We start from the raw sequence: 16388 nt of genomic DNA, 5'->3' as shown, positions 1-16388 counted from the left end.
ACTTAATGCACAAAAGTACCAATAAATGTAAGACCTGAAACAAGGATCAGTGATGAGAAAGAATGCTGGAATAACTCAAAAACTGGAGTACTGCAGCGCACAGATGCAGGCTCTGCAGGAAGGACAGGCTGTAAAGGTGAGGAGTGGACATAATATTTTATGTGAGAAGGCAACGGGGATGCATCAATCTCTGCCTTGGGATTGATGATGAGGTGGCTGGGAGCTGATGGGGAAGGGTTAGTGGGCAGGCCCTAATGTCAGGAAACGTGTTTATGAAGGGTTAGGGAAGTCGACCCTGATGAGGGAATGTGGAAAGTAAAAGAAAGCTTATACAGGTACATAGGCAGAAAGACAAGAGAAAATGTTATCTTTGGTGGAGGAGGTGATCAAGTTAGAGATCAACACAACTGGAAGAGTGTTGCAAGCAAGGGGGGGCGGGGGGGGGGGGGGAATATGTCTTCCTTCCTCTCTGCTCAGCCCTGGTGAGAGACATCTGGAGTACTGTGTGCACTCCTTTGGACTTTCCAGTGCAAGACAGACATGGACATACATACTGGAGCAAATCCAGCAGTGGGCCACAAAGATCACTAAGAGACTGAAGCATCTCTCATACAAGGAAAGGCTGAGAAAGCTGGGAGATTTTAACCTGGAGAAGGCTCAAAGAGATCTTATCATTGAATGTAAGTATCTGACGGGTGGAGTAAAGAAGATGGACCCAGACTCTCTCAGTGGTTCCCAGAGACAGGAGAAGCAACAATGGGCACACATCAAAATACACGAAATTGCATTTAAAAATAAGAAGAAACTGTTTTTACTGAGAGCATGGTTGAACACTGGAACAGGTTGTTCAGAGAAGCTGTAAATCTCCATCCCTGAAAATACATGACTGGACATGTTTGTGCGTCCAGCTGGGTGTGATGAGCTAAGGGTGATGAGCTAAGGTGATGAGCCAAAGTTATGGAGCAGGCTGCTGGCAGCACCCGTGCTTGCCCTGAATATCATTCACTTGTAAATATTACTTCTGTTCTTTCTGCCTCCTCCTGCTTTAAACAAGCAGCCAAAGTCCATCAGTCAACTTCCTGACAGTTTGGGCAGCCAGAGCCCACCTTGCTTGACCACTTCTGCTGGGACAGACAGGTCTGCTTTCATTTCACAGCCCTGCACCCCACAGCAATGGGCACAGCCAGCATCTTCACATGCTCCCCACCTCCACAAACAAACCCATGCCTGGCTTGCTGGGGTGCAACTCAGAGCTAGCAAGGAGCAACATGGGCTCCCACAAACACAGATGCGCTCAAAGCCACCCCCGTGTCAGGCTAGCTGTTGTAACATTGTTGTAATGTTACAAAACACGGTAATGTTGTTAAGTATTTGCAAGGCAGCTTACAAACCCGTGGTCTAGACGCAACGCAGTTGGGCAAACTCTGAGGATCAGCCTCCAGGAGAGGTATTATAAGACAGTGAAAATACGCTAAGGAATGCCACAGGGCCACAGTCAAGTAAATGGGGCTCTGCCTGTGTGGAAGACGCCATGCATTTTTAAGTCTTTTTACATGCTTGTAATTTTGGATGCTACCAAAAAGTAAATCTCAAAATAGCAACAGATTTTAAGCTTTTGCATGTAACAGGCTTTGAGTTTGACAGATTTTATTGTACAAATTAGGAAAGAAATGAAAATACACACAAGAAATTTGAATAAATGTTTTCTCTAGGCTTACTGCAACAGGGTGAAAAAGTGTCATGCAAACCCGTACATATTTATTCAAAAAGAAGGCCACAATGCCCTTGATTGCATAGTACAACTCCCACTGCAAATTTGTTTTTTTATAATACTGTATGTTTGTCTGACTCGGTATACAAAATGTTATATCACAAACAAAGGCTGTTGTTTATAAATGTCAAGCCTGCCAAAACATCCTAGACTGGTCTGCTCTAGCCCTGCCCAGTGATGAAATATTCCCATTTAACTTCAACAAAGAAGTCAAATCTACGTAAACAAGTGGATGATTTAGTTTATAATTTTATGCTGAATTTAAATTAAGATCTACTAGGCATATGTTTTTCAGGGTGGATATTGTATTAGAGAAGCTATAAGATTTTTAAAATTCATCTGCAAAACTACCCATTCATGGAGGAGGTAGTACAGTTCTCACAAAAAGTACTGTGTGTTGAGTTCTCAAAAAACACTCATTTACTACTTCAGTCATCTGAATTTTTTCCTAGAAATGCCAGTGCTCACTTGCTCTTCACAGCAGTTACAAAGTCCAGCCACAACACGGTGAAGATGGGATTGCATTAACTCTGCAGGACACCAGAGTGCAGAAAGTGACAATAAATTATTTAATCCTTTGTCACTACTCTGGAATGAATTAATGTAATCAGAACAGAACAAGGGGATAATTCCATCCAACCGCAGACTCTGCTGCCATGGACTCTGAGCATTAAGAGAGAAATTTTAAAGCCTCATGTGTGGCCCACAGCTGAACACCTTCTTCAGTGTCTGTACAAAAGCCAGTGCGTAGACTCAGGAACCTATGGCACTGCCACACCTACAAAGGTCATCAATCTCACACCATTCCCTGGCATTAGAAAGTTGGAGCAAAATGGTTTCTAAAGAAATTGCTTAAATGTCTGTCCAAACTCTGGTTAAACAATTATAAACCCTAAAATCAGTTATCGGAGCAATGTCTTCCAGGATTAGGGATAGAGACTAGGAAAAGTCGATTCTGAGTGGCTAGCATAATCTCAGATTTTGTATGGTAACCAAACAACTCTATATTTAAGATTCAATGTGGCTTAACATATGCCTATCCAGTGTTTTTACATTTATTACATCAGATACTGAAGAATGATGACTTTCTTTTATACTGGATTTTTGCTCATTATATAGGTAAAGCTAGGAATATATGTCAATATAATTTTAAATACCATAATGGATATTTCCGTGTACGACACTGCTTTATTACAAACAAGTGTAACCAAATTATAAGAGACTTTTAGTATAAATTAACATATCAGCTTCCAAGTTAACTATGGATATGTCTACTAGAGCATTATAGTTCTTAACAACAGTGCGTTGTGAAGGCAAATATACCCACTTACTGTGCTTTAATTCTCTTCATGGTGCAATCTTACTGCACACAAACTTCGTATGCCTTTTCAAGACACCTTTCCAATGAAACTAAACTGGAAGATGCACTCCATAAGTGCACAAAATATGTTTTAGCTGCTAATGGGCTGCAAGAGCCTCAACTGAGTGGGCTGTACCCCGTTAAGACCTTCAGTAAACAGCAAGCGCAAAGGTAGCAGCAGAAAGCTGTCAGTATGCAGTTTATGCCACACTTTTTATGCGCGTAAAGGGCCAGGTATCACCTGTTTCACAGTGGCTCTTTACAGTCAGCCTTTACAGTCAGTTCTTGACATCTTGTTCCTTCCTCATCCCTGCAAATGGTGGTATTTTCCATGTCTTCTTTATCTCGGAATTGTCAACAGGGTGCCACATGGGAAACTATGGGGAATACAGGAAAGTACACTATTTATAGTGGTCAGAGAGCTTGCGGTACCAGGAGGATACCAAACTGATGGCTTGCCAGTGATTGTCCCATCAGCCTCTGGTGAGAGGACCAGACAGGGTAAAATATTATTTAAAAAGATGAAAGAATATCTATGTGTAAAAGTTACAAACTTGTCTTCATGAGAACCCAGGACTTTCAGAGCAGCATGGCAGTACTACCCACATAAGAGAGGGCCTAAGCAACGAAGAGACAGGCGCACTACTGAGCTTCCTGCACAAGGCATTGTGGCCATCTGTTCCCACCCCCAAGGTCAACCATGCAGACTGCACTGGTAGCTAAGTCAGGCTTAACAAAGGACTCTCAGTTTCTCAACTATCTGGTACAGATTTATAGAGATTTATAGAGGAACTCTCGCACTGAATGAATGGAAAGGACACGTGACCAGCAGGTTGAGGGAGGTGATTCTCCCTTTTTACTCTGCTCTGGTGAGAACCCACCTGGAGTGACACACCCAGCTCTGGAGTCCTCAGCACAGTAAAAACACAGACCTATTGAAGCGGGTCCAAAGAAGGGCCACAAAGATGATGAGGGTTGGAACACCTCTCCTATGAAGAAAGGCTGAGAGTTGGGGTTGTTCAGCTTGGAGAAGGTTCCAGAGAGAAGTTATTGTAGCCTTTCAATACTTAAAAGTGAGTTTATAAGAAAGATGGGAAGAGATTTCTTAGCAGGTGCTGTTGCAACAGGACAAGAGGTGATGGTTTTAAACTAAAGGAGGGTAGATTCAGACTGGATATAAATAAGAAATCTTTTACGACGAGGGTGGCAAAGCACTGGAACAGGTTACCCAGAGAGGTGGCAGATGACCCATCCCTGGAAACATTCAAGGGCAGGTTAGACAGGTTCCTGAGCAACCTGACCTTGTTGATATCTCTGCTCATTGCAGGGGGGTTGGACTAGATGACATTTAAAGGTCACTTCCAACCCAAACTATTCTATGATTCTATGACCTTGTATTTATAGGTAGAGATGCTGGCATAGACTAAAACATTTTGCAAATATACTGACTCAAGGGAAGAATACAGATACTTATACATATATATTTTAAATTTCTGCCAAGGCCTGATTTAGGTTTGCTTTTTTCCCCACACGGACATAAAATCCCATGATGAGAACACAAACCAACAGCCCAGTGTTTTTATCCTTCAACTTTATGACATTTGTATCTTACCCTATTCATTCTGCCAAGCAAATAAGCATGGTAGTGACAACCGACACTACAGAAAAGACAGTGCAGTATCAAGAAGTAAAAAAAATTAAGATCAACACTTTCTCTAGCAATGTCACTAAAGCTTTACCATGGAATCGAGTCACATTGCTCTGGCAATGATTTTCTGGCAAAACTACCTGGTGTCCAACACCCTTATCCTCTACATCGTTCATGTGAAATATAAAACTATAAGAAAATACAAATTCTCAAACCTTTCAACATGTTACTAGCTAACTGTAACTACCCACATTTGCTGGACAGAATAAAAGATGTGTATCAAAATACCTTTTACCTTTAAATGGACTGCTTAAATACATTGCTATGTATTATTATTACAATAGATTGTTTACAGTTGTACCTTATCTTAGTGCTTCTGATTGACAAGGCTACTATTGCAAATAAGTGTGATCTATTAAAACAACACACAGACATCACTGACGTTGAAGACTGCAGTAGAGCAGTTACTAGTTTAGCTTCTCAGGAAGATCAGGTTTCACAGTAGGAAGTAGTAAGACTTCAGCTGTAGAAGTGCAGTTTTATTAATTCAAGATTGCTCTGTCATAGACTTAGAGCTCCATCAGTTAAGGCTTTATTTTTATATACTTACAGATTTTCCAGGGTTTTTTGGTAAATGGTTATTATGGCTGTGATGGTTATATGGAGCCCTGAAAATCACAGTGAACTATAACCAATGTTTTGCAAACACTTCTGTGGTATGTAAGAGCAATTTAAGGCAATCTGGCCCTGCAGAGACAGGTGTAGTAGAGTGCTTGTAGGGTATGTGAGGCTAACGTCAGGTACGTAGAGTTACAGGTATGCGAAAGGTGTTGAAACTGTTAAACCATGTGCTGGTAACAGAACATGTGAGGATACAGACCAGCACACAGGATGCAGTCATGAGGAAATTAGGTGGTTTACATACATTACAGGCAAGCATTACTAGCTATAACAACAGCAGCTGTGTAAAGAGCTGTGGAGACACTTCGCAGGTTAGTAAAGAGCTGCAGATGAGGGTATACTGGCACTACAGAGACACTGTCATGGCCATTGGAGCTCCAGGCATACATCCAGAAAGCCACCTGCACCGCCACGTCACTCGTCCCCCAGAAACACATCTAGAATGAACAGACATCAAATGCCACAAGAGAGCAGCCGCTTTTCACAGCTGCGTGTCAGCACCGCACCTCGGCCCCGCTACCCGCACAGGGTCGAGGGGACTGAGGCCCATTGGCACGGCACAGCCAAGGGGACCCAAGCAAGCCACCAGGCGCCCCAGTGCCTTGGCTCGGCCACAGTGTGGCTTTGTGCCTCCTCACCGGAATATCGCAGGCGGACAGGGCCATCGCGGAGCCTCACGGCTGCGTGCCCGGGTGCAGCCGCTCCTCCCGCCTTAAAATGGCGGCAGCCGGGTAGCTCCCCCATCGCCGGGGGCTCCTCGCTGCCATTTTCCGAGGGAAGGAGGCGTGGGTCGCCTGTGACAGGCGGCGGTGGGTGGGGGAGAAAAGCCGCCGCTGGGCCCCACTTCCTGCCCGTCCCGCCTAGCGGCTGTCCCCTTGCCCGCGGGCAGGCGCTCTGAAACCCCTCCAGCAGCAACCGCGCCGCAGCCCGGCCAGCTGCTCCCCGCCCGCCGGAAGTGGCGTCAAGCGGCCGCAGGCCCGGCCCAGGCAGCACCCGCACGGCCACGCCCCTCGCGGCGGGCCCCGCGCCGCCACCCGCCGCCAGTAGCCCCATCGGGCCTCCGCGGCCACTGCTTCCGCGCTTCCGTCCGCGGCGGCACCCCTCGTGCGGCGTGAGAGCAGCGCGGGAACCGGTCTGTGCTGGGGGAGCCGCCCCCGGCCGCCCGGCGCCGTCCGTTAGGGCAGGCCCCGCCTTTTCCGGGACTCTCTGGCTGGGCCACCGCCTCCTCCTCCCTCGCTCGCTCTCCCTTTTGTGAGTTATAGCAACCGTTGCCTTGTGAATCAAGCGCCATAGTCACCGTAGTCCTGGCGACTGTTACCCATCAACAACAACCGCACCTCTCCTGCTCCTCCTCCTCCTCCTGCTGCTGCTCCTCACCCCCTTCCTCATCGTCACCCACAACAACAACAACAACAGCCACCTCCAGCAGCAACGACAGCGGGAACACCACCACAGCCCGCCTCAGCCCAGGTGAATACGCTTGTCGGGCGCACGCTGGCCCTCCCTCCGCTCTCCCTCCCCCAGCCGCTGCCTCCCCAGTTTTCGCAGCATCCGGGCCGGGGTGCTCCCTTGGGCAGCGCCGTTGGCCTCGGCGCAGCGAGGGGTACGTGGGTCGCCCTCACGGCTCCCCCGCTTTTCCCTGCCGCCACCCTTCTCCGTCCCTCTTCTGTGTGCCTTTCTCCCCCCCCCCCCCCCTCACTCCCCGCCCCGCTGTCCCTGGGTGTACTTTGCGGTTGGGTGGGGAGTGCGTTCTTGAGAGGGGCGCTTGGGATGGGGGTGTCTGTTGGGCGGGGAGGGGAGCTGGCCGCTGTGCGAAGCGAGGAGGAAGAGTGGCTTGGCGGTGATGGGGACGGAGGCACGCTTCTGGGACCTCCAGGACAATTGCATGGATGCGGTGGGTATGCATCTTACTTGGTCTCTCGTTTGCATGGATGGGGGAACGTAGAAATTGGGGAACGAGGCTCCGGCCACAGTCTAAGGTTACTTACTTGAAACCCGAAAAAAACCGTGGGGTGGGAGGAAAGATGTAGCCAGACTCGGATCCTGTAGCACACCAAGAGGCAGGGGGTGTTTTTTGCTTTTTTACTTACAGGGGCCTTGTTCTGATTTGACGCGACTAATTGTTGCAGATTTTTGTAAACTTGCCGTGTCTTATAATGATACTCTTGTGCTATCGATCGTATTAATCACTTTTTTGTGCTTTATTTAGCCATGTATTTTTTCTTTTATTCATAATTAATGTTGCTGCTTATTTTAGTGCAAGCTGTATTTTCTTTGTATTGTGAAGCGTTTTTCTGCTTATTCAGTACCACCCCCACCCCCCATACACACACACAGAGCAGGAAGGGTTTTTTCCTTTCTGCACTCCTTCTGCAGGGGATTATTTTTTAAATGATGCTTCATACTGCCAGTGCATGTGCATATCTGGTTTATGCACAGTGAATTATGTTCACGTGTAGAGAATTTATTTCGTTTTCCTTAAACTCTCCACAATAAAGGAAATTCAGGATATTGACTGTGAGTTTGTGTGCTGAGCAACACAAAGAAGGGAGAAAACAAGAAACAGTACTAAAAAAAGTCTTTGTGATTTCATAATTGCCACTGTATTTCATGAGTACCTTTGGGAAAGAGGGAAGAGGCAACTTTTTACTTCTCAAGGAGCAGTAGTAGAAATTGTTATTAATGTGAATGGTTTACATTTGGTTTTTTGTTTTTAATCCAGAATGCTTGTTTTCTTCATCCTTTTTGTGTGCTTATTAAGATATCAAGATCTTCCTCATCAGTGATATCAAATTATACTTTATATACTTTTTAAATTCTGTGAGATGCAGTGAATTTTTGGCATCTATTATGGCAATGAAATTTTCTTATAAAATCTCCATATCCATGTTGCACTCTCCCCTTAGACTTGTAAAATCATGTGTGGCAAGCTGAATGACAGCTTGTTTATTTCCTTATTGCTTTATTTAGTAAAATAGGAAAAAAGATGGTTTTAATGTAAACCCTACATTATAATTGTATATACACTTTTTCTGGGTTTATATCTGTAGAAGCTGGTATAAAATGCAGGGTTCCTCACTGCAATTTCAGCAATAATGTATTTGTCTCACATCTGAACTACAAATGATTGTGACATGGGCAATTTTTCAAAGCAGCTATCAAACAAAAACCATGCTAAGCTGTTAGTGCACTGTTGATATGAATATTTCTTAGGCTAAGGCATATTGGATCTGTCTTGTCTTTTTTCTTTTTTTTTAATATATATTTCATGGGCCAGCAAGAACTTTGAAAATTTATTGTTTCAGTAATGACCAAAGGTTTCTACATCATCATCTTTTTGTGATTTCACTCAAAGATGAAACCACTGAGTACTGATTTTCTAGGTCTTGCTGTTAAATAAGCTCTAAAGAGAGTAAGAATTTTCAGTGGGACTTACAGTACTGCATCAGTTACATAGCACAGTTGAATCATAATGTATTTGTTATTTTATTGGGTAAATTATATGATTCATTGGTTGTAAAATCTTTCCTGGCCTTCTACTGTTGTTGAAAAGAGAGGATACTCATTCTGCTCCATGCCTATCTTGAGTAGCCCTCTTACAGCAGGACAGAGTACTACTTGGGAATGGAATCCTTCCTAGGCGTTGAATCTCTTTGCAGAACATGTATCCAGACCTGGTAACAATGGAAAGTGCATGTGTAGGCTATTAGACAAACTTTGTGTTTTTAACTTTGTGAGGAGACATGGATGTTTCTTAATAAATCAGATTAAAAGTATATGATTTTTGTCTAAAAAAAAAAAGACTTTTTTAGTACTATTTAGACATATGTTCCTTAGAAAATGACTGCAATTTGGAAAATAATTATGCAACTGTAATCACCAGCTTTAATGTTATGGACTTTACTGAGAAAAGTATTGACTTTTTGTTCTCTCTAAAATATAGTAATGATCATGAGATCTGCATTATGCATTCTGATTTCCTAATGCTATCAGTTATCAAATAGCTGATGCCTGTGATGGGAACCAGTATTTGAAAATGAGGTGGCTTCTGATTTATTTTTTTTTCCCCCATTGGTTTTCATGGCTTAGACTTTGTAACTGTCTAATTGTGTTTTAACATATCCTCATGAGCCAAAATGGATCATATGCTCTATTCTGTTATTACTGAGCTAACTCTACATTGTGCTACTCTGGAGAAACCTTTTCAGTAATGTAATGTTGATAAATGAAATGGAAATCAAAGATACAATGCTGTTGAAGAGTTTAAAGTCAGAGTGCTTTATTTGATAATTAGGTTTGGCTTTGTTAGCACTATCCTGTTTCTTGTTCCCACTTGATAGGGTAGTTTGCTAATCACAAAATTGTCTAAAGAATAAATTCTGTAATTTTTTTTTTTTTTTCATTTACTAAACTTTACATTGAGAAGGAAGGCTGTTAGTATTTTCCTCTCTTCTTGCTTGCAATGTAAGCAAGTGTCTAAAATGCAATAATCTTTTATCATTGCAGTTCTAGCTAGTGTTTCTATCTTCACTTTGTCCTCTTATGAAAGGTTTCTTTCCCTCTTAAGGTATTCTGAATTAGTTGTATTTTTACCTGCAGTAAAATGAGTAGGTTTTTAACAATATAAGTTTTATGACTCTTGAAGTCCTTTTTAAAAATTATTTTCAGCTGAAACAACATGTTATAAGTGCATCACAAATACAGAATAAAAAAGAAGCTTTCAGTGGTACTGAAGTGTCCTTGTAGTTGGAGTTCCATTTCAAAATCAAGCTCTTTGTTGAATGAATATTACAATACCAAAACAGTATGGTTTTGAATTATGAATGAAACTACTTATTTTATTACTAATAATGAGAGCTGAAAAATTAATGAGGCTTTTAAAATGAATAGGCTAATGCTTAAATCATGTTTTTCTGTTCACCACAAGTTTATTTACGTATTTCTGGTAACGTCCATTGTCAATTGCTACAGGACTTGTCTTTTCTCACAATCTGCCAGTATTCTGGAAATTTAAGGAGCTGTGCATATACTGTTTGGCTAAATCTAGTTTGTTAGGGACAGATGGCTGATTTAAACAGGTGTCACTTCCAGTTCTTGTGTGTTGTGTTGAGACTTCCAGAGGTTTACAAAAGAGCTGCTTAAAGCAGGTGGTGATCTCTGCTTTTGTGATTAGGAAAATGTACTTTTGTAGGAAATTATTTTCCCGGTGAGTAGGAGTGTTACAGTAGTTAACATGTCATATCAGAGTCTGAGGTGTTCCATATAGTATAATCATGTTATTTTTTAAATTCTGTTCTCATTGGACTTTTAAAGAGATGTGACTATTTGGGTGTAAAACTTAGCAGTTTGCAACTGTGTGATATAGTCCTAATAACTTGCTTGCTTTCAAAACCAGGAGCAGATATATTGCTTGATGTAACAATTTTTTTACTGAATTACCTTTTTTTCTTAAATAATGTTTGACTTTAATTTTAATAAAAATGACCTGTTAAGAATATAGGGTAAATTTCAAACTTCTTTTTTTTCCCCCACATTAGGACACCTGCAGTTTTCCTTTTTTAAAATTATTTTGTTCTTTAATAGTTATAATTTCCCCAGTTATAAAATATTTTAATAGAGACAATGAAATTTGATTTCTAATAATTCTTAGGCATTTCTTGTTTCTAAGATTTTCTTTTTTTTTTTTTCCTTTTCTTCTATAATAATGACCGGTGTTTATTCATAGTTGTTTTCTTTCTAAAAGATGCACCAGAGGGTGCTATACTATTGGAAATACAAAAAAGGAAAGAAAATGCTAAAAAATCTTTCTTTCAAATACACTGATAACATAGATGTGATTTGATTATATCTTATTTATTTCTACTTTTTTCTGTTCATTGCAATATATCAAGCTTCCTATTTTGGCATATTGTGCTAAAAAGCATGGGAGAAATTGGCTGTTCATAGGTGAGTATGTCTGTATGTGTAGGTACATATATAAATACACACACTTAAAACACAATCAATCTCTGTGAAAGAGAACAACTATTTGTATGTAAATTATGGCTATATAGCATATAGCTGAAATAGTGTATGCTTAATGAAGTAAATTATTGCTCATCTGAAAAGTTAGATGAACTTGAGAAACAAATGCCTTTTGGAGTGACTTTTATTATATGTTATATTTTTTCATTTATAATCTGTATTCACATTTTATGTAACTTGAACATTTATAGCTGAATTACTTTTAAAAAATGATTGCTGCTTATAGTTGTTTTGTTTTGTTTTTTCTTTGTTGCTGGAATTCTTCCTGGGTGAAACTGAGGTTGAAGTTTACTTGTTCACTTCCAAATTGCAAATGACACATGAGCTCTAGTTGATTAGGATAGGTTTCTCAATTGATCATCAGTTATGGGAAAGGAAAAAAACCAACAACCCCACTAAAAACCTCAACCCCCCCAAAAACAAAACAAAATAAAACCCAGCAATAAAAACCATATCCTCTACATATTTGAGTACCACTGTGTTAACATTGCAAAAATTTCTCTGTGTATATGAACCTAACAGATTAGAATTTCACTTTTGTAACTTCCATAGCTTAATAATATCTACTGTTTTTCCATACACCATACGATTAATAAGTTAATGTTTCTTTTGTGCATATGGATGATGGTGTCTAGTGCAGTACAATTTTACATTGCAAGCATGTGTAAAGGTGCAGGTTGTTTTTCCTGTTCCACCATGGTAAATTGCTTGTCTTTGGTTTCCTAGCTCCAGATATAGTGGCCCAAAATCAAAAGGCAGTGGATGGACTATACTGTCGGTTGTATTAGAAAAAAAAAGTAATAAAAAAAATAAAATCCTGTGTTACAATTTTAATATATTTTAATGACGCTTGGAAGTTTAAATTTTGGCAGTTCAGACTTCCTCTGTAAATTTGTAACTTCTGACCTTACTTGTTTAAATTCTTCAGTGGCATTTGTAACAATGCTGTGGGAACACCAAAGATTGTATATTAATTGCTAAATTTGAGTGATTTTTATTTATTCATTGGTAAGAGGAAAAAAATACCTAGCATGATTTTTAAAGGTCATTTCATCCACCCATGGGCCCAGTACACTGAGTATGTATCAACTTCTTAGACTTTCTTGGAGGAAAGAATTTCTTTAGTTCTTTCATTTTCATCATATTGAAATCTTATCTCAGGTAGGTTTATAAGGTCTTTGAGGCACGAACCATGTATTTAGATTTTGTTCAGGCTTTGGATGCTACCACTACAACTAATGACTCAAAGCCTCATTTATTGTGGATTTGCCAAGTAAATGGCTTCTCTCTTCTGTTTTATTACCTTGTGATAATTAATCTGTGTTTTCTCTTATATACTACCTCAGGGATGTTTTCTGAACACTTAAACTTACTGTAGTTAAATCATACAACATTGCAAAGTAGAAAGAGAAATGGGCAAATCTGTTAAAAGCTGCAGTATATCACTTTTCAGGTGTCATTGAATCACTTTAGTCTGCTTCAGTCAAGGTGTTGTGTTTTCTTGTTTGATTACCTTTTTCTGTGTTGCTTACCTATACTTCCCTTATGAAGAACTGAAGAAACGTAATGGCATTCTGAGCTGGAAGTACATACAATACAGTTGTTAAGGTTATATATAGCTATGTATTATGCCTATGTGGAGCTAAAATTCAGAAATACATATTTAGCTCCAATAAGCTAGTTCATGTCTGCTGAATTTTCAGGTGATGCATTTTACATTGTTTCCAGAGTAACTTTGGTCTGATTTTCTCCTTCTCCTGCCCCACACCACCTCCACCCTCAATGTACCAAAATCCAAGAGGGGAAAGGGGGCACTGTTTGGTTACTTGCTCCCTTAATCTGACAATGGTATTGGATATTTGTAGGCTATCTAAAAGGTTGCTTGCTAGTGTATTAGATGACCAGGATTGCCAATTTGAGCTAGTGTCTTTCAATGTGATCTGTTGAAGATTATATACAAAGCATTTGCAAAGACTCCTATTGGTCTCTGTAGCCTAATCGGTACAAAATGAGATTCTATCACCTTTTCTTCTTTCTTATCTCTTGGTAGCATTCTGCACTGTGAACAGTCTTACATGAGTTGAACTGCAAAAAGTAACTAGTATTTATTAGGGAGGACTAAGTCTACTCATTAAAGGTAGGTGAAAGCAAAAATAACAAATTAATTGTAATTCTCTTGCCATTGGAACAAGTGGTAGATATCAGGATTTCTGTCTTCATGTTAAATGTCTGAAATGTGAAGATTCACCTTCTGTTTAACTGCTGCAAAAAGTTTTCAGAATTCTCCATCTAAAGCCCCAACTACTTTTCTGCTCTCTCTCCCTCCCCCTTTACCCTCCTCCCCAAGTCTGTGCTGTATTCTTACCTCTTCGATATTCCGTATTTTACATGAGCAGGAGAGACAGTAGACGTACAGATTTAGTGAAGGCAGTTATTGTCCTACTCCACATTCCTGTTGAGGAGATCTTCCATGAGGAAGGGTATGTGGCTGTACACAATGGATTGTTAATTTGTATTTCTAGTTAAATTTTTATGTGCTATGTTTATTACGGTTATTTGATGTTAATGGCTTTGGGTGTCTTTGAGAATTTGTAAAGAAAATAAACTTGCCTTAAAACTACTTGCTTTAATTAAAAACCTCTGCTTGCTTTTTAAAACCTTTTCTTAGGAAAAGAGTTGTTCTATAATCACCATTTTAAAACTAAATTTACTCAAAATTTCTAATTAAAAACCCTAAATTAACGATCAGATCACACACAGTTTACAGTTAATTTATAGGAAGTTCATGGTTAGATACCTATAGGTCTACACACTATTACACCCATTTATAAAATTAATATATGATTTATGAAAACTATTTGGATTACTTCTGCAGAAAGGTCTGCTTGGATGCATTCCTGTGTAATGTGCTCTAGGTGGCCCTGCCTTGGCAGAAAGTTTGGACTAACTAATCTCCAGAGGTCCATTGCAGCCCTCACAATTCTCTGATTCTGTGAAGGTCTGGCTGTATTCAAAGTCTTGGCTGGTGAGGAGCAGTTGAACTACCTGCATAGTAGCTGATTTACCAAATTAACTGTTAGCCATGAGGTGAAACTGATGTCCTAGTTTGTTGAACATTTGTAGCTAAGGTCATGTCAACATGTTGGTTTGCATTTAGTGTTTAGTTCACTCCTATTTCATTTGTCCCACTCTGTGTTAAACCACTTCAGCTAAGTTGCAGTGTGCTAAAGCATCAATAAATAACTCTTCCATATTTATTTTATTGTTTTATATCAGATTTAGTAAATGGAAAAAGTAGAATCCAGCAGATTTTGAACTCTGAAGAGTTGATTCTGTGTAATAATAGTAGCAATTCTGTGTAACTTCTAGGAAGACTATTATTTGGAAAGCTCTTCTGTAGCTATATCATCCTTATGGTTGTTTCAGGGATTAAAACATGCTTAGTTTTAGAATAGAGGTATGTATCACAGAAGTATGGCTGCATTCCCTTATTCTGTGGAAGTCCTCTTGTGCTCAGATTCTAGGTTTTGAAGTGAGGTGAGCGAGAGTGAGCTAACATGAAACTCTACATGGTATTGTCTCTTTCCAGTTTTCCAGGTGCTTTCCAACTGAAGGTTGTCCTGAGTTGCTGAGTTTTTCTCCAGCTCTCTGAAACTCCTTTGTACTGTAAGGAGCATAATCCTGACATGGTATTTCGAGGAACAGTAGCGGGCAGATAAATTTGTAGAAGTTTTGGTGCACTGGGTGTGTAATTATGTGGAGATAAGAAGGGCTTAGGGCTTTCCAAACCTCAGGCTGAATCACAGAATTCGGGTTTTGTAACTGAAGTACACTTCACTAGTGAACTTATGCCAAATTAAGGGCAAGGTTTATTTGCAATAGACTGAGAATTAGAATTGGTCATACAAAGCAGTAGTATAATTTATCATGCAAGTAGTGATTTTGTTTTGTGGAACAGAGCTTCTCCTGGTATTTTAAAGGTTGTGTTTTTATGCTGGTTCAGTTGCAGCTGTTTGGTGCGTGCTTTTCCATGCACTTTTCAAGTCATCCAGATGGTCAGTAGTCGGAGAGCGTAACCTTATGAACTTATGTGGTCTGGGTTATTCAGATTTCAATTACCATCTTATATCAGTAGTTGTTTGGTGAGGCAGATCTTACTAAGATTTAAATTTCAGATACTAAAATCACCAGCCATGATCCTGATATGAGCCACTGGGTAAAGTTTTCTGTCTTTAATGGGGTTTGAAGGTGTTCAATATCTTCCGTGCTTGTCTTTTGTATAGTACAGATTTTTTTTCTGATTGACTTCTGAAGAAACTGACATTTCTTGACTTATGGGAAGAGCTAGACACAGGATCATAACTTGGGTGGTGACAACTTTCATCATTTAAGAAAGACATAGTCTTCATGTGGCCTTGAGTCATAAATTATGCATCACAAACTATTTCAGATAGCTGAGATGAAGGTGAGTTTTAGGATTGCTTTGCATGTGGAAGACTGCCTTTTAAGGACTCCTACTGCTTGATTTGAGGATGGCATACTGGCTTAATTGACTGGGACCTGGGACAACCCAGTGCTGTGAATCTCAGCAGCTTTTAATGACTTGTGTCCTCAGCACAGTCATAAGCTTGGGATACTCAAAAGTTCTGTGTCAGCATAGTTGTGTTGTTGGTTACATGTTACGATTGAAGGATGGTTACTGTTCAGCTGAATTTCTTGAAAGCTCAACATCAACAGGCTGGCCATCTGTAGCCTACTGAAACAAGATTAAGCTGGAGCTAGCAGTTGTTTTGGTTTGTTTTTCTTTTTTGTCTTTGTTTTTGTGGGGTTTCTTTTTTTTTTCTTTTTGCTGTTGTTGTTTGGGGCTTTGTTTGTTTTGTTTTGTCTTGTTTTTCTTTTTTACC

The 16388-nt window shown here is 40.3% G+C and overlaps 1 protein-coding gene across 4 annotated transcripts in view; it reads left to right on the top strand.

Moving 5' to 3' along the window:
* Positions 1-6550: 6550 nt before the first annotated feature.
* The window catches only part of RFX3 (regulatory factor X3), a 115405-nt gene continuing 105567 nt past the window's right edge, over positions 6551-16388 (top strand). For 2 of the 4 annotated variants that reach the window (XM_061477787.1, XM_061477785.1), the window contains exon 1: positions 7164-7354. In XM_061477787.1, coding sequence (XP_061333771.1) covers positions 7231-7354 — 124 coding nt within the window. In that variant the 5' untranslated portion in view covers positions 7164-7230. Of the gene's footprint in view, positions 6931-7163; positions 7359-16388 lie in introns of those variants that run through there. The other 2 variants (XM_061477788.1, XM_061477786.1) reach the window with 2 other exon arrangements.

Source organism: Pezoporus flaviventris, unplaced genomic scaffold (assembly GCF_033815535.1).
Source record: "Pezoporus flaviventris isolate CSIRO_AGI_PZ_B2104156 unplaced genomic scaffold, CSIRO_AGI_Pfla_v1 ptg000108l, whole genome shotgun sequence".
Taxonomy (NCBI): Eukaryota; Metazoa; Chordata; class Aves; order Psittaciformes; family Psittacidae; genus Pezoporus; species Pezoporus flaviventris.
This window is presented reverse-complemented; position numbering and strand designations above follow the sequence as displayed.